The sequence below is a fragment of the Hipposideros armiger genome, unplaced genomic scaffold (genome assembly GCF_001890085.2).
Source record: "Hipposideros armiger isolate ML-2016 unplaced genomic scaffold, ASM189008v1 scaffold_35, whole genome shotgun sequence".
NCBI lineage: Eukaryota > Metazoa > Chordata > Mammalia > Chiroptera > Hipposideridae > Hipposideros > Hipposideros armiger.
Window position 1 is genome coordinate 378,537 of NW_017731385.1, and position 20,680 is coordinate 399,216.

At 57.2% G+C, this 20,680-nt stretch overlaps 1 protein-coding gene across 1 annotated transcript; it reads right to left on the minus strand.

Annotated features, from left to right (window-relative positions):
* Window positions 1–78: 78 nt before the first annotated feature.
* RGMA (repulsive guidance molecule BMP co-receptor a) lies at window positions 79–20,100 on the minus strand. Its single transcript, XM_019637891.1, has 4 exons — window positions 19,807–20,100; window positions 19,535–19,650; window positions 8,082–8,596; window positions 79–2,443 (listed from the first exon to the last, which is right to left on the minus strand). Exons 1-4 carry the CDS (start codon window positions 20,091–20,093, stop codon window positions 1,724–1,726), a joined length of 1,638 nt encoding a protein of 545 aa, XP_019493436.1. The 5' UTR covers window positions 20,094–20,100; the 3' UTR covers window positions 79–1,723.
* Window positions 20,101–20,680: the final 580 nt, after the last annotated feature.

Genomic DNA, 20,680 nt, shown 5'->3' on the forward strand with positions numbered 1-20,680 from the left:
CCCACGACCAAAGACAACTCTCCACCCCCAAAAGGAACCAGTCTGTTCAGAAAACAAGCTCCAACACATAGTCCAAAGGAAAATAACAAAACAAAGAAAACCCAAACTTTACTTGCATTTAGCCATTAATAAATAATTTACAGTATATACACGCGGTGACACTCCACACAGGTCGCAGACATGAGGACGCAGTGAGGGGGTCCCCACTTCCAAGCAGAACGCGATCAAACACAACCAAAATAAAGTGCTTCACTTTTTACTTCCAACATAGGGACCATCTAATCTCCAGCAGGGTCCTCGTTCTGCCCGCCTGCCTGCCCAGGTTTGGCAGAGAAAGGGGACCTCTTGGAGGGGGAGGCAGGGACATGTCCGCAGCCTCCTGGGCCAGTGTATGAGAGGTCCCTGGGGAACAGCAGAGGGGCTGCCAGGGATGCGGGCGGGAAGGAGGGCGGGGGCGGGGAGGGGCCACGGGGCTTCTGGGAGGATGGGCCTCTGGGGCTTGGCAGCACCTTTGGGAGCAGAGCCTGGCCGGTGTTGGTCCCTGGGGTTCTCTGGAGCAGCAGCAGAGGCGGGACGGGTTCCAGGCTCCTTAGACGGGGCAGCCTGGGCTCCCAGCCACAAGTCTGTCCTGGCTGTGTGGCCATGGGGGACCCCAAGGGGGAGACCCTCCCAGGGCTGCTCAGGGCTGAGGCTTACTAAAGCCTGCTCCTCTCCCCAGAATGCAGACCTTGGTGGACAGGGCGGCGAGCGAGGCTCTGGGGGGCAGGTGGGGAGAGAGCAGAGGATCAGGGCAGGCCAGCTGGCCCTATCCACTGGCCTCCTGCCCAGGCGCTGTGGTCCAAGCACCCCTCCCCAGCCCAGGGGCTCTTGCCATCTACTGGAGAGGAAAGAACAGAAATCAAGGGGTATTTCTCTGTTTAGACATTTAGAAGCTCGACTCCCTAAGCACAGTGGGGAATGGGGGGTGGTGGGGGGAAGGGGCCAGAGAAGGGCATCTGAGCCCACGAGTGGCATCGCTCCGAGCACATGCCCACACGCATTGTCCCCCCGCCGGGGGCTCTCGAGGCAGGGGCCGGGTAGCCAGGGCTGAGCCCGCGCCCACGGCAGGCAGGCCCCAAGAGGGTACAACCTTTCCGCCAAAGGGTTAGTATATCAACTTGCTAAAGATTCCAAGCAGTGCCCTAGGGGTGTCCTAAGGCCCCGAGGGGACAGGAGGCCCTGCCTGGGGGTCCAGCCTCGGCCCCGCCGGCTGAGTGTGTGCGAGTGTGCTCGTGTACGAGTGTGTGCGTGCGGCAGGCGCGTGCAGCAGTCGGCCGGGCCTGTTCAGTGCATTGCAAGGGGGTAGGAGGAGCGGACTCTGACCTTTCCCAGTGTCTCTCGCAGGGTGGGGGGGGTCCAGCCTGAGGGGCTCGGTTTTGCACATTCACACGGTGGGGCGAGCGGATGGGAGCAGCTCTCCCCCTCACATAGCTTTACTGTCACAGACATCACAGCACCACAACCTTGTCCTAGGCCCTAGAGAGGGTGAGGGGCCACCCCGCGCCCTCAGCTCTTGCCAGCAGGTAGCCCAAGGCAGCTCTGAGGTAACCGTCCCGTAGCTCACCGGCCAGCAGCTGCCTCCGCTTCTGACCCCCGCAGAGACCGTGGGGCCACCGGGAAGCCACTAGTCCCTTGTGCGGCCACCGGCCAGCTTGGGGACAGGCAGCGCGCCTCCCTCTCCATGCTATGCAGCAAGGACCTCCAGGAACCCAGGGAGCAGGCCGAGGAACAGGAGACTGCCCGGGAGGAGCCTGGGGGCCGGGGATAGCCCCTCAGTGGCTGCCCGGCCCGGTGGCTCCCGCGTCCTCTCGTACAGGTGCAGCTTGTCCTTGTTGGAGTGTAGCATCTTGACGTCCTCCAAGGCATAGTAGGCCGCCAGCGTGAAGTTCACGTCCCCTGTGGTGAGCAGGTCGAAGACGCAGGCCTGGTAGTACAGGTCCTCCACAGGCAGCCTCTCCTTGCACTTGGCCACGGCCGTCTCGTACGGGAAGGTGTCGGGGGCTGCGGGCGCGGGGCTGGCGGCCTGGGGCCTGCGGGCACCGGGGCCCTGGTGGCTGCCGAAGGCCTGGAAGTCTATCTGCTGGTTGAGGGGACAGCCCCGCAGGCAGAGGTAGAGGCCCTGGCTGTCCCGGTCCTCCACTGCATTGACCACCTCCTCCGGCATGCGGACCGCGAAAGTCAGGTAGCGGCCGACCTGGCGAACCACGATGGTGGTGCCGATGTACTTGGCCTGGATCTCTATGTGCTGGCCGGACACCTTCTCCGTGATCCTCAGGCTGTTGGCCCCGTGCTTGTCCCCGCCGTTCTTAGAGCCGTCCGCAAAGGCGGCCGGGAGTTCGTCCATCTCAGCCTGGTACACCTTCTGGTCCACGCACTCCTGGAAGTTTTTGAAGATGATGGTGAGCTGCCGGGAAGAGGGCAGAAGGGGGTTAGCGGTGCCTGCAGACGAAGCGGAAGGAGGCTTGTCCCCACGTTGACGATGCTTTCAGGAGGGACGAGAGGAGCCCTCAGGGTGCCCCAGACCGTCCCGTCCCCACGTTGCTAACAGTCTGGTGCCACCGGCACTATTATGCTTACTATTTCTCTTTAAAACAACTTTTTTTTTTTTTTTTTACTTAAAGTAAAAGAACGTGAACTTTAGATGATTGCCCTACATAGAAAACCAGCTCATTTGCCATATATAATGGTGAACCATAAAAAGGCAAGCACAGCTCATTAAAAATAAAAGGTCATTATCCATTATGACGGGCTGAATAAAGGCCCCCAGGATACCGACCCTAATCCCAGGAACCTGTGCATGTGACCTCATGTAGCACAAGGCTTTGCAGAGCGGGTTAGGTGAAGGGTCCTGAGATGGAGATGCTATCCTGGCTTATCTGGGGGGCCCTACATGCAGCCACAAGCGCCCTCATAAGTTGGAGGTAGAGGGAGATCAGACCACAGAAAGGCGGCTGTGTTTCCACATAGGCAGACAGTCAAGTGGTGCGGCCAGAAGCCGAGGGGTGCTGGCAGCCACCGGACGCTGGAGAATGGATTTTCCCCTGCAGCCTCCGGGGGACCAGCTGACACCCTGTGAGGCTTGTCTCAGAATTCTCGCCTGCAGAGCTACAGGAGAACAAACAGACGTCTGTTTGAACCACTTAGTTTGTGGTATTTGTTACAGAAGCAGCAGGAAAGTCCTATGGCCAACAAATCTCACACCGCCCCTGGACCTCCTGCAGAATTCCTGAGAAAGGACTGCAAGCCACTGGCTGAACATAACAGCAGGTGGAAGCGAAGAGATGGAGGCTCAAAGAAAGAACAAGGGGGCAAATCCATGCAGACAGGCAGAGGCCACTTAGGTTGCCCTAAGGGGCCACCCAGCAGGGCCTTGGAGGGGAGCAGGAGGCAGAGGGAGAGGGGAAGATGGGGGGCTCCAGGCTGACTGCAACTCCCTGGCGTGGGCCGGAGCGGGGAGGCCCATTTCCACGGGAGCCTGCGGCCAGGGGGCAGGGCTGGCACGAGTCCCTGGAGCAAACACAGACAACCAATCAGCTGTGTTTGTCACTGTCCTCCTGAGACCCAGGGACCCAGGAGCACTTGCTGGGTCAGTGTGCCAGGTACCACATGTATTACTTCTTGTGGCACTGCAGGGGAGGGTGACATTACCTCCGATTGACCGATGAGCAAACTTGGGCTCAGAGAGGTAAAGCGACTTGCCCAAGGTCACACAGCCAGCAAGAGGCAGAGCTCGGATTCGTCTTTGGTTTCCAGCCCCAAACCCACAGGGCCAGGAAGTAGGATGGAAGACAGACAGCCAGGGAGTGAGTGTGAGACCCCATCCCATCACCCTGGAAGAGATGTCCGACTGCTCTTAACCTCCGTAACCCTAACTGCGAGGGCTGCATGGGCTGGAGACAAGGGCGAAATGGGGAGAGAAACCACCGCCCCGCCCCCGTTCCGGCTCCCAGATGCTACCTTGTGCCTCTAAGGCCACTGGTCCCCTGGACCAAGGGCACCGGGGGCTCTGTGGGGGTGATGCAGGATGTCAGAGGTGGCCTCAGCCCCTCCCTCTCGCTTTGAGCCCTCTGCATCGAGTCACCGCATCGAATCACTGAATCTCATGGAACTGCCCTGGCTCTACCATCCCCGACCTATAAAAAAAAAACCACCCCAAAACGGCGACTTCACATGGTTCCACGGCCTCCTGCTTCCTTTTCTCCGTCCATGGCTCCTGCCCTGACGTGGAGGCCGCCGGCAGCGGGCCGGGAGGTGGGGCAGCCAGGGTGGTCTGGGCAGTGGGTGGTCCTGTCACCGGAGGAGGGGGCACAAGATGAGGGACTCTGGTGTCCCTGCCTGGTGTGCAGGGCCACACAGACACTCTGGGGGGCGGGGGGCTGCTTTCCAAGTGCCATTCGTCTCCCTGGAACAGGAAAGGCTGGTTTTGCTCTAACCGCCATCGCTCGTGGAGACAGTCTCCTGGAAGGCTGACAGGCGGCTTGACTCTTCCTGGCACCCGTGCCAGGGACTCAACCACAAGTAACAGCACGAAGGGGGCTGTCGAAAGCCGGGCGGCTGGCTGCCAGCAGGGCCACGGGTGCGGCTGCTGCTCCCCTGCCCTTCCCACAGGGGCCTTGGTGCTCCCACCATGCAGAGCCCCGGCTTCATCAGCTGTTTATGGGGCGCCAACTACCTGCCAGGCCTGGTGCGAGGGGCTGTGTCCCTGCAGAATGAAACAGCCCAAGACCCCTGTCCTCATGGCGCTCACACTTTGGGGGGCGGGGGGCACAGACCGAGCAGATGAATTGTGCAGCATGGGAGTGGTTAAGTGCGAGGGGTCGAGGGGATGGGAGGCAGAGACCTGAGTGCCTCTGCTCCAAGTCTCGGTTCCCTCACCTGTAAAATGGCGTGCGACAAGCATGGCTGGAAGGAGGGAGACGAAACAGGGGGCTGGACACGGGGCAGTCCCATGGGGGCGAGAAGTTGGCTAACTGGTCAGCCTGGGCTGGAAAACACCAGACCTCGGTTGTGGAGAACAGAGGGCTGGGCTGGGCTGGGCTGGACAAGCCAATATCATGGGAAATGGGCAAAGGCCTCTGGTTGTGAGGGGAGGAGAGTCAAGTGGGCAGGAATCTGGCAGAGGGCTCTGGGGGTGGGGTGGGTGGGACAAAAGCTCCAGTCCCCCCATCACCTTGGAGGTCAAAGCCGCCCGGCTTCTCTTGCTTTCCTGGGGGGTCCCAGGCTGTGGCCCCCTCCAGTCCTTGGGGGCAAGCTCAGTGCAAGGACTTGCAAGAGGTCTTCCCCAATGCTCTGGGCACCGCAGGGCCCCCCAGATCCTGCTACCCCAGAACCCAGCACCCCCCTGCCAGTCTTCATTCTCCATGATTAGCCCGGAAGCTATGGGAGGGAGACAGCCCTGAGCACAAAAGAGGTGTTTGGTAAATGTTTGCTAAATCAGTGAATGAACCCCCCCCCCACACACACACACACACCGGAGGGGCGGAGGCCTACGAGAACAGGCAGGGGCAGGCCACAAGCCCCGGAAACCAGCCACAGGTGTCTCTTTCCATAAGGCTCCAGTCTGCCCTGACACCTGAGACTGACCCTGTCACTGTGGGTCTCCGGCATCGCTGTGTGCTGCCTCCTGGCTGATGGGGACACAGCAGATGGTGGCTGAGCTCTCGGCCTGCTGCGAAGATGACAGCGGCCCTAGGTCACAGCAGAAAGGGGCTGGGTGGGTCAAGCTCTGCTGCGGAGCCCTACATGATTCTGGAAACGGGGATAGGAAAGGAGGCGAGCATCTTACATCTCTGCTGGGGGCAGGCCTCAGCCCCAGGGCCCAGCAGCGACCTGGAACAAAGCAGGCATTGGAAAAAACGGAACCAAGTGAAGGAAAAGAATGCAAGAATGCATGAATGAAAGAATGAATGATCCGTTTGGTTTTCAGACAGCATCGCTGGGCTCAGGGTCCCAGTGTGTGTCAGCAGAGAGCAGAGGGTGGTATTATGTGGGGTTCTCAGCCCAGGCACGTGGCCCCGGCCTGCAGGCTCCAGCCTCCCTGGTCACTAGCCATAGTCCCTCCGTTGGCTCTATTATCACGTTTGGTGCTCTCACCACCCTGGGTCAGGAGGGGCAGGATGGGACAGGGAGGCGGAGCTCCCCTCCAGGAGTGTGTTTGCTGTTGGATTAAGAAGCTATAGCCTCAGGCTCCCCGAATTCATTTATCTTGGCTCTAGGCCGGGAGGTGGGTTGGTGAAGGAGTTGCCGAGAAGGCAGCTGGGTCCTTGACATGGGCCCCCCTCAGATGGGGACAGGGCGGAGAGTATGCCAGCCATGACTGTGCTGCCCACTGGGCTTCACGGCCTGGTGCCAAGGGCCTGTGAGGACATCCACAGGGTAAAGGCCTGCTCCTCTCCTACCCATCAGTTGGTCCCAGAAAGAGACCCCCTTCGGGCATGCAAGGGCCACTGGCGCAGAGGGAAGTGGCAGGAATTTTCCTGGCTGCCAGGTCACCTCACTGTCCTCCTGTGGGGCGTGGAGGGATGGAAGGAACAAAAACACCCTTGTGGGCCAGCCTGGCACCCTTGCAACATGCTGTTCCTAGGAAAACAGACCCGCTGCCAATGTGGAAACCCCAGGGGCTCTGGTGGGCTGGGCCCTGAGGAGGCAGAGGTGTCCCCATCGCCTGGACTCTGAGAGGCCACCAGCGGCCCTCTGGCTGGGTATGAATGTGAGGTCACAGGAGCAGGGGAGGAGAACCTGGGACGTCCCATTGCCTGGGCCATGCGCCACATCGTGGCTACCTCTTGCCGTGGCCATGTGAGCAGGGCTTGAGTCCTGCCACCCAGATGCTGAGGCCTCCCTGGGTCAGAAGATGACCAGTTCTCAGCAGCCTCTGGGGCTCCAGGTGGCAGCTGCCTCACATGGCAGTGAGAATGTGCTGGGCTCTGGAGTCACCCGGCCCAGGTCCAGTGCGAGCTCTGCTGGCTGCATGTCGGTGGGGGGGCCGCTTTGCCTCTTGGAGCCTCAGGTTCTGGATGTGTCAGCAGAGCTGCCTCAGGCGGGCAGGACTGGCCAAGGGAGGAGGGAGAGGCTCAGGGGGCTCGGTGAGCTGCGTCTCCGTCCTCACTTGTTCCAACTCCAGCCCTTGCCAGACAGCACGGCCCTCTCTGCTTTGATGCTGGGGCTTTCCCGTGTCACTGAGGGGCAAAGACAGCAGGCCGGGCTGTACCCAAAGCCCAGGCTGCCCCCTGCGCCATCCCACAGCCCTGGCCTCCGACCCGGTGGCGTCCCCAACACCCCCCATGCACCAGAATACCGGGGGCTTTAAAAAAAGAGCATGTCTGACCCCATCCAGAGATCTAGCATCAGACCAGCCTGCAGGTAGCTCCAGAATCACTATTGGCTCGGTTTGTAAAGTGCGGCCACAAGGAGAACCCCTGGGCGGGACTGTCACCGCCAGGAGGCTGCTGCGCCCATGGGCCCAGGGCGGGGTTTGCTCCCACTGGACTGGAAGCTCCTTGAAGGCAACCCTGGAAACAGGCTCCTTCTGTGGGGTCTTAACACACAAATACAGTTTGGGGGCAAGAAAAGAATATTCCAAAAGTTTGAAACTGAATGCTCTATGTTGTGTTTCTTTTTGGGTTATAACCCCAGTAAGAAAACCATTTGACATCCAGACCCACTGTGTGCATACGTGTGCATAATGCAAATGCTTGTGCACACAAACAACAAAAACTGGGTTTCCTTAAACACTTTCCCTTAGCACGTACAGTGCATTCACAAACTGCCCTTTAGGTATGCCAGTTTATGCTACCCAGCCCAACACGCCTCCCCCCCAACCCCCCCCACACACAAATATATAGATCACTCTAGGCAACATTAGGAATCTCTAGAATATTCCTTTCTAAATAGTCTACTCATTTGCTGAAAATAAGAACACGGTGGGTGCAGGAGGCATCTGGGTCGGGTTGGTGCTGAGTCTGGGCCCTCATGACAGCAGGGCCTGCCTGGGTGGTGGGACCCTCCCTGCGGGGTCATCCCAGCCTCAGCCTCAGCCTTACCTTGCTGGTGGCGGTGGCGGCCGAGCCGGGCAGCACCGGTGTGTTGGTGACTTGCACGTTCAGATAATTATTATCGATGAGGGGCCAGGCGCCCTGCACCTTACAGGTCTGGAAGCGGTCTGTGAAAGTCCTGAGGTGTGGGTCCCCAAAGAGGCCGCAGTGCGTGTAGTTGGGGGCAGCCGAGTGCTTGTGGAAGCTCTTCTCGTAATGGCAGATCTCGGGACTGTCGGAGCGCTCCTGGCTGTCCCCGGGCGGCGGGAGCGTGCGCAGGCGTGGCTGGGACGTGGGGCCATCCTTGGAGCAGTTGTGCTGGCTCATGAGGTCCTCTATGCCATGGACCGCCGAGTGGTAGGCCAGGTCGCCCCGGCAGGTGCGGGCCGTGCGTCGCGTGCACAGGGCGTAGGTGCGCAGCGCTGCGCAGAACTCGGGGGCGTCGTCCGAGGCCGGGGCGTGGCCGCCCGCCGTGGCGCTCCAGAACTCAGAGTTGCACTTGAGGATCTTGCAGGGGGACGTGGCTGTGGAGAAAGGAAGGGACACGCTGTGAGGGTGGGCGCACGCGTAAGGACACCCTGTGTGAGAAGGCACCACCCACACTGCATGTTTGCGCACAGAGCTTAAAGCCCACCCCTCCCGGGCCTTCCAGGTTCTCCTGAGCCTATCTTGACCCCAAGTGGCCAGGCATGCTGCAGTGGCGGTGGCCCCTGCCCCAGCTCCCAGCCTGTGGGAAGGAGTGGTCGCTGTTTCTGGACAGCAGTACTGTGGGGGCCGACAAGTCACCTTTGGGCCATTGACACCTGTTAACACTTTCACAGCCATCCTCAAGAATTTGGCAGAAGCAACAGATATTGGGCAGATAATGAAGCCCACTGTTCAATGTGTGTCCCAAGCTTTGCGACTGTGTGACCATGTGCACATTTCTTAACTTCTCTGTGCTTCATTATACTCATCTAGAAAATGGGTAATAAGCGACCGTGTGAGGTTGCCGAGAGTGTTCAAGGACTCAGAGGGGCACCGGCACGGAGCTTCAGCTCCATGGATGTCGGCTAGCGTGATTACTGTGTTAGCCCTGGTCACAGAAGGCCTCGTTCCGGTCACCTTGTCTGCATAGCTCCATCCCTCTCTATCCTGATCAGGAGAGCAAGTTGGGAAGCCAATGCGAGTGATAACTTTGGATTTGCCCCAATTCGTGTGTGTGTGTGTGTGTGTTTTCATCACTCACAAGCTTTGCGACATTAGTGACAGTTACAAATGGCCATGCCTGAGAACCATGGCTTTAACAAATCTGATTTTCAGGGTGTCCCCAGCTGCTCAAAACCCTGGGACCCTGCACATCTTCCTAGGAGTTTAAGAGAAGGCCTTAGCACCAGTCTAGACGGAGAAGCTGTAGGTCAGGATAGCTTGCAAGAGGCCAGTGAGTGTGATAAGCTGGGACGGGAACCCCGCCTCCCTCCCCACACCTCCCCAGGCGGTGACACAGCTCTCCAGGGCCTGTCCGCCTCAGGTGGACATGCATGGTGCTGTCATTCCCTGGGGGTCTTGGGGAAGAGCATGGGGATGCCAGGGCTGGACAGTCCTCCTGGGTGGTGAGATGAGCCCCCCCCCCCCCCCCCCGTGGAGTCATCCTGCCGCCCTGTGTCCACTCCACTAAGTCACAGGCTGAAGTCCTCCTCCTGTCGGGGCCCCGGAACGTAACCTGGCCCACCTGGCCCGGCATCAAAAGGAAAAGCTCTCAGCTGGAGCATTACCTGCCAAAGAGACCCCAGAGGGGCTGATTTTTACGTTCAGTATCTTTAATAAAAAAGCCCGAGACCTGAACTCCAGGCAGTAAACCTTGGCCTTTTCTGATGTGAGCGTCCAAGAAGCGAAGAAAGCAAAGTCTGAGAGTTCGAAACAGATCTTATTGCAGCTTGTGCGAGCAGAAAGAGCAAACCAGCTTCACAGAGCGAGCCACCCTGGTGATTTCAGCGCGACAGAAGGCAGCCAGCTGCCCAGTTCCTGCTGGGCTCCTGCGGACGGCATAGTGGCTCCTTGGGCCCCCTGGCTGCCTCTCAACACATCCAAGACAGCCAGTACGCAGAGAGCCAGGGGAATCAAGAACCCGACTGGAAGTAGGAATTCTCCTGATCTCCCATTTCCATCTTAGCCGCTGTGTCCTCCGGCAGGGATGGCTGTCGGGGCCTCTGCTAACTCTTACACCTGGGGCTCCACCCCAGATGCCCCTGGAAAATGCAAAGGTACCACGCAGAACCTCAGGCTCCTTAGAAGCCCATTATGTATGTTTTCTTTGGACCCACGCCACTTGACACAGGACTTCCAGGATTAGCTACAGGGGACAAACAGAGGAGAATCCAGAGGCTGCAAAGACAGTGGCCCATTGGGGCAAAAGGTGGCGTGCAGACAATGGCTACAACATAGGTGGGTTCCCAGACTTCCTGGGGGGTGGAGTGGGCCCTTGGTGCTCAAGTTGGGGCCCCTGGTCAACCATCAGACCCATCTACTCCTGATTCATGCATGCAATGCGGGCCAGCGCTTCCTGCTTCTCTGGGCAATCGACTTTACCCAGAGCCCTACCGATCACTTTGTGACCAACCGCCATTATTGGCTTTTCAAGGTGCATCATGGAATTTTAGAACCTGGGGCCCGAGGGACAACAGAGATCACCAGTTTCCACCTCCAGCCAGCCTCCACGGCAGGAAACCTCCCTGTAGCACCCCTGCCTGGTGGAAGCCCGGCCTTTACTGCCACTGGAACTCTGCAGGGCAGGGCTGGACCCTCCTGCTCCAGAAATCTCCAGCTGGGAACCACATCTGCCTCCCAGGGACATTTACAGGGCCTTGATCCTTCTCTAGAGCTGCACAGAAAAGGCTCAAATAAAACCACCCTGTAAATATTGGACAGCCCCTTGGCTTCTCTGTGGTGCCTTCTTCGGCCTCACCATCCAGCCGCTCTATCGGCCTGGCTGAACTGTGTCACCCCTGACGTTCCAGCTCGATGCCACCTCCTGCCCGTGAGTTCCCCAAGAGCAGGGACCCCTCATCTTGGTCCTGGAATCCTTGGCTCCTACACTCCTCACTCCAAGCATCTGTGCCCCGGCACCCCACATATATAACATTTCATCTTGGGGGGGAGGTGGGCTCCAGACTGCCTCCCCGGTGGACTGAGACAGCAGAGAGATTTCTCACAACCACACAGCTTGTCTGACTTAATCACTGCCCTTTAAATAGCAGCCCAGCGCCTCTTAGAAACAGACGGAGGCAGGGAGTTTGGAGCACCAGCTGTACCAACCCCGGCAGGAGGAAAATATTTGCGCCATTAGCTGCTTTCAGGGACCTCCTTTGAACTGTTAATCAAGCCCAATCCTTCCGAATAATAGCCTGATTATTACCGCCTTGTTTGCATAACAAAGCAGCCCAATAAAACTTACTTCACTGTGCGCCCAGGGGGTGCAAGGGATGGGCCCCGAGAAAGGAGTCTTAGGAATGCGGTGAGCCGCTCCACAGCCCAAACCCAGGAATAAAGACAATGCAATTTGCCACCAAGAAAAGCCCAATAGACCAATAAATTACCCGCGTGCAAAGGGATTAGATCGGGTTTCACTTGCCGAGTAGGAGGGGTGGGGTGAGCCAGGAAACAGAAAAACCTGCCTTCTCTTAAAGGGGTATGGCTCGCTTCAACTACAAGCCCCAGGGTCAAATGGGTGGTATGTCTGACTCTGGCTCCCATGGTAACTGTCTGAATTTGTGACTTGCTGGAAGTTCTGGGTGCTACTACGTGCCAGGCATCGTGCTTGGTGCTGTTCCTGGAACAAACCCCCAATGAGCTCCTGTGCTCAGGTAAAGCTCAGTGAGCTATGGGACACCACCAGGAAGCAGAGCAAATATGTTTCATCTGAGTACTAAACCACAAGAGATGCAAGAATGGCGGCGTGAGAGGGTATCAAGGAAGCGGCATTTCAACCAGGTCTCGAAGGGCAGTGGCATTTGACAGGTGATGTCAGGAGAAGGTCCCAGAAACACAAGGGGGCTTCCAGCACAGCTGAGGTTGGCCGGAAGCAAAGTGCTAGCTGGTGAGTGTGCAGCCAGAAGTCTGCGGCCAGTCACGAGAACCCCAAGTGCCAGCTGTGCCCATTATAAAGCAAATGTCGCTCAGCTTCAACCCGCTTTCCTCTGCTCAGTGGGGCTGGGACTCTGGAAACCCTGTGTCTCTTGTCACCCGGATCCCTGTTAGATTCCACCACAAGAGGGCACTAGACGGAGAGGGGAAGGCTGTTGGTCTAGACCGGTTTACTTTCTGCCCCCAGGCTGTTTCATCATCACCCAGCAGTGGCTTTTCTCCTCCCCAACTGCTTGTGCCACTGCGAAGTTCCGAGACCAGGCAGGCAGGGGTCCCTCCTTTGCAACCTGAGCCCCCAAGCTCCTCTTACTGTCCCACCAGCCCCAGGGGTGGAAGTCACTTTCTGCAACTCTGCATGCCTCAGGGGTCCCTCATGGTCTTTTCAGTGTCCCCACATCCCTCCACCATTCCCTCTGTGGACACACCCCGTGTGGTTTTTGTTCTCCCGGCTGGGCCCTCGTCTAAGGCCTTCAGACTGAGCCCTGCGTCATTTTCACTAAGTACATGGCATGATCAGAACACTATTTTAGGAGGCAGTGTAACTTAAGAGGCAATGGCCTCAATTGGGAGAGAAGCAGGCAGAGCAGAGGGAAAGCAGCACGGATGGTGAGGGTCCCCTCTTAGCAACAAGCCGTAGCCCCGGTCCTGAAGGAGGTGGGAAAGCAGTGCCAGTCACGAGGGCCACCCTGCCTCCCCCAGCGAGACACCCTGCAGCACCAGCAGGAGCAACAGGCCACTTTCCACCCTCTCCTGTCCCTTAGGATCGACTCTAGGAGGGGACAGCAAATGGATGTAGGGCCAATATTTGGTAACCTCTGACCTGTGCAGTACTCAGGAGTCACCTTGCTTGAGAAATGCCTGAGGCTGCCTATCTGTGTCACTCCATCCATCAAATGTTTGGCATCAGCTACCGAAAGGAACACACCCAAGTGACAGGCTGGACCCCCCCCCACCCCAGGTACAGCTGACACTAACTTACTTAACCTACAAGCAGCCAGAATTGGTCACCTTTCCATAAAGGTATAAGAATGTCCCAGAGAACTGACCTCGCCCATGACAACCACGTGTCTCTCACCCCTTGAATGCACTGGGAAGTTTCTAGGGCTTCTCCCAGGAACTGGCCTACAGGAGAAAGACCGAGGCGAGAGGAAGTTTCTTGGAGACTCTCAAGCGACCTAGGAAAGGGACGCGGGTGGGTTGGGGGTTAACTTCCTAACAAGGGTAGGCAGAGGTGGCTGCATATCACTCACCCAGCTGAGGCAGGAGGAACTTCCCCCTTGTCACACCCAGCCAGGGCTGCTCTGCCCCAGCCTCCACACATGCCAAGTTGTTGCAAGAAGCTAACAAAGAGTGCCAGGGAGAAGGGCACACCTCAGCTTAAAAACTGGACACCCTTCCCCAGCTCTCACTGGGGCCACATGGAAGCCAGATCAGCGGCAAACAGGACATTCAAGGCCACAGCCAGGCCTGCCAGTCAGGTGGCTGAGGACTTCTCTGGGTAGGAGGGACCCATGGTGGGCAAAGGCTGGACACAGGGTTCCATTTCAATACCATCCTGACTTAGGGCAGAGAACTGAGCTCCCTTGGGTCCCACAAAGAAGATGGTTATGGGCAAAGAAAGACATCGCTTTTCAGATATAAATGAAGCTTGCAGGTAAACAATTGGGTCTTTCCGCTTTGAGGCCTAAGCCTTTTTCCTGAGTCTGGGGCTGGCTCTGGAGGTGCTAGCTTTCCATCCTGGCCCTGCCTCCAGCATCCCTGGGCTCATCTGGCCCTCCGCAGGTCCCCATTTATTTGAAGTGGCTTTTCTCCCTCACCGCCCTCCATCCGTGGGCAGGCCTTCCTTCTCCACCTCCCTCCCACAGTGGGAGGCCAGCTGGGCACGAGCCCAGAGTGCACACACTCATGTGAGCCTGTGATCCGGGGACATTCCGTAGCAGGCGGAGCAATAATGGGCCCCTTTCTGCAGGGACCTGGGCGCAGAGGGATGACTGTACTAGGCATCTCAGTATTCTGACTGCTTGGGGAAATGGCGCATGAAATGAAAAAATTAGCAAAACCCCAAAGACATACTCCAACTTGGGAAAACTTGCACAGTGACAGCCCTGCCAACTGGTCTTCCTGACCTAGGCTGGGTGACATCTTTTTCCGTGGAACGCTAAGCCAGGGATAGAGAGGGAGCAGAAAGGGCCTTTGGCGGGGAAGCAAAACAGATCCATGGAACATGTGGCCACTCTTCATTCTGCTATCTAACCCTGTCTCCAAAGTTTGTTTCTTATTTCTCCTCCTCACCCACCGTAAAGCCTTATCTGCTCATAGAACAAGGTCTAATATGCTACATAGCAAATTTAATGAACGTTTATCCAAAGTCAGGTATATGGAAAAGGGCAGGGGTCTGGGTTCTTTTTCCTCCTGGCTCTGCTGTTAACTAGCTGTGTCAGGTCAGGCAACCTCTCTGACCCTCTGTTTCTTCATCTGAATAGTGGGAACGGTGATTCTCACGGGGAAGGTGGGACCGTCTGATGAGGTGACGTATTTAAAGCATTTAGCAGAGCGCCTGGTATACTGTGGCCACTCAATCAACGGAAGAGCTTGACGAATTATTGTTCTCCTTCTGATGACCGTACTTTGGAGAGAACAATATAAAGGCATTGTGTCGAAGGACATTCATGCACGTTCATTTGTGATGGTTGTCTGTGGGAAGGTGGAATTGGGGTTATTGTCATAGTCTTACTTATCATTTTCAGCCTTTAGGTTTACAAATGAGTATTGTTTTTAGAACCAGAAAACATTATTGTGGAAGAAAGACTGCAATTCATTTGGCAACTTGGTGGGTGGGGTTGCAGGAAGGAAGGCCCTAGGGCTGGGAAGCTGCTTGTAGCAAGGTGACAATGGCAACAGGCAGGGAAGGGCAAGGGGAGGCACTCAGGTCCAGGTGACGGAGCTGAATGGAGTGACCCACTTCACACCCAGGCCTTCCCTGTTCCAGGTAGTGGGGTCCCTCAACAGACACAGAGACCAGGCACTAGCCCAGGGGACAGGTGGGGGAGATGCTAAGGTGACTAATCATCCTCATGTGCCCAGGGCTGAGAGAGCTTCTAAGGACCTGGGACTTTCAGTTTTAAAACCAGGAAAGTCCTGGGTAAATTCAGATGAGCTGGTCACCTGAGAAGAACAGGGCCTTCGATGTCAGGCAGGTAGAATTCAGCCAAGCAATAAAAACAACATGGCACCTAAGCATTCAACCAAAACATCAAGTCGGGGTTCTCTGCCCAGTTCTGTCGGGGGCCTTGCACGTTTCACTGGACAGAGGACTTGTAGTAGGAACCACATGCCCCCCAACATGTGAACTGGTCCCATCCCACCCTCTCACCTCCATGGGGTCCTGGGACCCCCCTCTTTCCTGTCTCATGGAACATCCTTATCTGAGCCCATGGATCCTGTCTCCCCAGTTCTCCTTTGAGCTTTGGAGTGACAGACAGCTAGCAATTTCTCTAACCTTGCAGAGAGGTTTTCCCGGAGACCAGACAGACATGCTCTCCCTACTCCCCTGTTCACCCTCAGGGCCTAAGGGGCAGACTCTCTGCAGGATTTTATATCCTGCCCTCTCTGGGAGGCAAGGTTCTGTCCTGCAGACCCCTTGGTGTGTCATCCACCAGCTTGCTAGCTGGCCCTGCACAGCCATCTGGCTCTTGCACCTGGACATCATGTCAATTCTCTCCCTTTGGGACACAAAGTCCTACAGGAGGACAAAAACGTGGGCAGGTTGCCTTGCTTGCACGTTTCTGAAGAGCAGCTCTGAGAGAAGCACTTCATCTCTATAATGGCACAGACACACTTGCACACTCGCAGAGGGCCTTCGTCGCCCCAAGCTTTAGTTTTTCCACTGAGGACTAACATGTCTAACACGGCTGAAGTTTAAACGTAGAGGGAAAGAAAGGAACAAAAAATAAAGGCTGCGGAACAGCAATTCTTAGAACAGTGGTCCTCAGACTTGGGAGGGTACCAGAACCCCCTGGAAGACCTGTCAAAGTACAGACTGCAGTGCCCCCTTCATCCTCCCCCGACCCCTCCAAGTATCTGCTTCAGCAGGTCTGGGGTGGGCCCAGAACTTGTGTTTCTAACAAGTTCCCAAGGGACGCAGATGGGGTTGGACCAGGGACCACACTTTGAGAACCACCACGCTGGAATGTAGTAGCATCCATATGTAGTTATAGGAAACGCGCCAACATGTCGGCAACATATGCCTTGGATGGGTTTGGCTTAGAAACAGTTTTATGAAGTCCCAATGGTTTCGAAGTTTAAAAAGTATCTATTAATTATGTTGTGAAGAGGATGCTATTTGTGGAAGACTGTTCTAAGAAGCCTTTTCTGCCCCCTCCCCCCCACACCCCCAGCTGGACATGGCCACTCTGTCCATCCACTTCAAGCAGACCCCCTTACAGCCCACAGGACATTGTAGTGCCCCTGTCCCTTGACCTGAAGGCAGACGCTGACCTTGCTCAAATGAGGGCCCCAAATGTCCCTGTTACTGACTCAAGAACACAGTAGGTGTGCCATACACGTTGAGTGGGTACATGTAAACACTCTCAAAAGACACAAACCCTCTCAGTCTAGCAGAAGTTAAGGCATCTTTCTCCACATAACCATGTCCAATTTAATTTGCACTCCTCTGGGTTTACTGCTGGCAGCCATTCAAGTTGACTAGCACTGAACAAACCCCTGCTTTCAGACAGCTACTCGAGCCTCGGTCCACCTGTCTTCACGGGGAGAGGCCACGGCACACAGGGTCCCTGAGTGTCCCCATGCCACGCACTTGTTAGAGCTGTTTTTCTTCTCTGACACCCACCCTGCTGTCCCCCAGACCCGCAGATACTCTAACTTGACTCCCAGGCAGCCCCTATGCCAACACATCCAAGAAGATGACAGTCCATGTCTTTGTTGTGGAAACCACTCGTTTCATCTCATCCTTAAGACACTGTCTTTTGACACGGGTTTCTGGAGCACACCAGCTTTTGGAGCCCCCAGTGTACTGAGTTTGGGATGGAAAGCTCAGTTTTCAGTAAGGTGGGCAGTTCTGACTAACTGCAGCTGTCAGGGCCTTACACGAGAAGAAACATTAGCCAGTTGGCATGACAGTGGGGCAGCTATCTGTTCTATCTGCCAGGCTTTGGTTACTAGCCTTGAAGCCAAAAAGAAATGGGCTTCTTGGAAACAAAAGTGATGGAATTTGGGTTGTGAATTACATAACCGACCAGCTTTCCTCAGACTAGATATTTTACAAGAAAGTTTCAAAGATGGAGAAATGAGAGAAAACACTGACAAAACCATCAGCAGCAGCCCCCGCAGCTCCCCCTGGTCTCCAGCTACCTCTGTCAGCTCTTCCTTTCCTCCTCGTCTAGCCCAAGAAGTTAACAAGTGCTGCCACTTTAAGAGCGGGAAGGTGTTGTTTTAAGGGCCTCTAAGCCCCCCTTCTCAATTTCAGCTTCGAGCTGAGATCACATCCCCCACAGCAGCCAGGGGACAAAAGCCATTTATCAACCCATCTGATAAAACTTCCAATGGGCTGGATCTTTATCTAGGCCAAACCGAGATGCACACACTCTGCAAACTCCTGCTTCTCCAAAAAGGGGATTTCTTTTTAAAGAGGAGGGTCCTTTTTGATTGTATGTTGTTGTTTTTTTTTTAGTTCTTGGAAGGCAATCAAATCAGCCTTCAGCAGGACACTTCTGTAGGTGGGAAAACTGCCCTTTAAAAAAAAAAAAGCGGTAGTGGTGGGGGGGGAGTCGGTGGTACACCCTGCTGCTTGAAACACTGTGGCGGTTTGAATATTCTGGGGAGAGGGTAAAAGGGATGCAAGGGCTTCTTGGGGCTTCTTGGAGTACTGATACACCCCCCCCATCTTGTCCTTGGGGCGAGGGGGGGGGAGGGTGGTGGTGGTGGGGGGCTCCGAGTGGAATTCAAGGCTAGGAGCAGGTTGAGGCTCTGCAGGGCGCCCTTGGGGGCGCAGCTGCTGAGTGAACTGGGCGCGCAGGACCCAGTGGGCGCCTGGGGTCCCGGAGCTGGGCTGGGGCGAGAAGGTAAACTGATCCCTGGCCCCCACCCCGCTGCCTACATGGTCTGCCAGCCGGGAGTCCCAACTTGCAACCTGGACGGCCCAGTTCAGCCAGTTTCTGAAACCCAGTTGGCTGAGGAGCAAAACAAAACAACCCAATCCCAGTCTCACTCAAGTTCTTTCTTGCAAAACTCGGGGGTGCGCGGGGGTTGCGCATCCGCGTCGGGCCGCGGAGGGAAACAAGCTCGCATTTTTGCAAGAAGACACCTCCGAGCCCCATAACACAATGGCAACGGCCCCGAGATCCCGCCCTGAAATGGGGACCCTTTGGCTCGTGACACTAGGTTTATTTGTATTTTTAGCAAGAGAAAAATGGGCATAAAGGGTTTAGCTGGCGTTGCCCGGCTGTGAGTAGCATATGGCAAAAATGAAATAAAGTTTTATGAAACATTATAAGGAAAACAGAGCGGGGATTTAAGTTTCGTGCCTTACCCCTCCCCCTGAAAGGAAAAAAAAAAAAAAAGTCAAGAAACTGGAGCGTTTGGGAAGGAACAAATGCTTCTCTGTGGAGTTGGTCTCCCTTCCCCCAACAAAAACAAGAGGTCCAGGCTCGGAGGAATTTGAAAGCAGCAATCTGCCAAAAACATTGTGAAAACTATGGGGGATTCATTGGAAACAGATGGGCTTTTTCAGCTTTAATTCTGAAATTCTCTCCCTTTCTGACACAATAAAAACAAACAGGGGGCGACACGGGATGTTATCAAACAGGAATACGGGCTGGTTCGAGCCGAGTCCGTGGGCTCCCCGCGTGGAGTCAAGACAGGGCCCCACAGGAGGGGCGTGGGTGACTTGGCTGGGACCTCGGGGGCGCCCCCGGCTTCACCCCTGGGCACCGGGCAGGTTTGCAAACTGGTGGGTGAGGAGCCGGGGAAAGTGCCCCCCGCTCCGAGTCCATGCCTCCGCTGCCCCCCCCCTCCTCCGGGTCCCCTAAGGGGCGCGTCCCGGGTCCCCTCTTTCTGGGAAGGAGGGATGCGACCCCGGCCCCTGCGACCTCCCCGTCCGGCTCCTTTTCAATGCAGCCGGAGCATGGTCCCCCCTGAGTCCCCACGGGCATCCATCGCGCCTTCTGCGGGGCGCGGGAGAAACAAAGACCCGTGGAAACGGGAGGCGGGATCCCCAGGGGAGTCACTGGCGAACTTCGGCTCTGACTCCCTCCCCGATGTGGCTCAGGACTGCAAGGAAGCCCGAGTGGCCGGGTGTCCCCGCGCCCCGGTCGGTGCCTTACCTGCGGGGAAGCTGCAGAGGAGGAAGGCAAGGGTCGGCCAGAATCCCAGGGCTGATCGTCCTGCCCCTCTCCCCATACCCATCCATCCAGCTCGGCCTGTTACCACTAGCCTCTCCCTGGAAGAAGAGTTTAGGAGAAAAGAAGCAGAAAATCAATCACGCTGCGGAGAAAAGGCAGCCTCGCTCCGCCGGCGGGAGCAGCGAGCCGGGCGGCTCGGTCCCCCTCGGCCGCAGGCGGCCGGCGCGCCCCCTCCCCGCGCGCCCCGCCCTCACCATCCATCACCGGGTCCCCTCCAATGTCCGCGCGGCCCTGCCACCCCCGCCGCCGCGCCGCCCGCCCCCTCGCGCTCGGGTTTCAGCACCGCCCGCACGGGGGCGGGGGTGTCGGGGGGAGCTGGGCGGGGACCCAGGCGGCTCGGCCGAGGCGCGGGCCGCCGGGACCTCGGGAACCCCGGGACGCAGGGCGCGGCGCGGCTCCCCACGCAGAAAGGGCCGAGCACCCCGGGCGGGCCAGCCCTGCAGAGCGCAAGAGCTGCAACGCGCCTCCCAATCTTCCCCATGAATATTCAATCCAAGTAGAGACTGTGCTTGGAGACAAACCCCAAGTCCCCTTTCCAACTAACTACATTGCCGTCCCGAATCCGCCACCACACCCCCGTGGCTCATTTCTCTCACTCAGATGTGTCCCCCGGTGCAGGAAGCTGAAAATCCTCTTCCTAGTGGTCCGGGGTTGGGGGGCGAGGGGCGGGGATGGCCAGCTGGACCTCAGCCCCTTGCGCACCTCGAGGCCCGCCCGCCCTGGCCCCAGGCCACCCACCCCGCCTGGGCTCGGCTGCCTCCAGCATCCCCTCCAAGCACCGCGCCGCTTCCGAGGACTCTCCCTGGCTGCGCTCCCGAGCTGGGGGCCTGCGAGCCTGTGGGCTGCCGCAGAAGGATGGCTGCCACCCCGGAGGAGGTGTGGATACAGCGTTCCCCGCTGTGCGCAGGGCCCGCCGGCCCCCAAGGCTGCTCTTGGGAGGGCATCAGAGTGGTCACTTCCCTTCCTTCAGTCGGTCGCTTATTTTTTCCAGGATGAAAACTGTCACCTCCTCAAGGTTCGCTAGGCCCTGCGGCTCTTCTGCCGCCCCTCTTGGGATATTTCAGAGAC

Excerpts from the sequence above, each read along its gene's own strand:
- RGMA (XM_019637891.1), bottom strand. The coding sequence starts at position 20,093 with ATGGGGAAGATTGGGAGGCGCGTTGCAGCTCTTGCGCTCTGCAGGGCT. Across the intron at positions 8,597-19,534 it reads CCTCTGCAGCTTCCCCGCAG|CCACGTCCCCCTGCAAGATC; the intron begins GTAAGGCACCGA and ends CTTTCTCCACAG. Across the intron at positions 2,444-8,081 it reads CCGCCACCGCCACCAGCAAG|CTCACCATCATCTTCAAAAA; the intron begins GTAAGGCTGAGG and ends TCTTCCCGGCAG.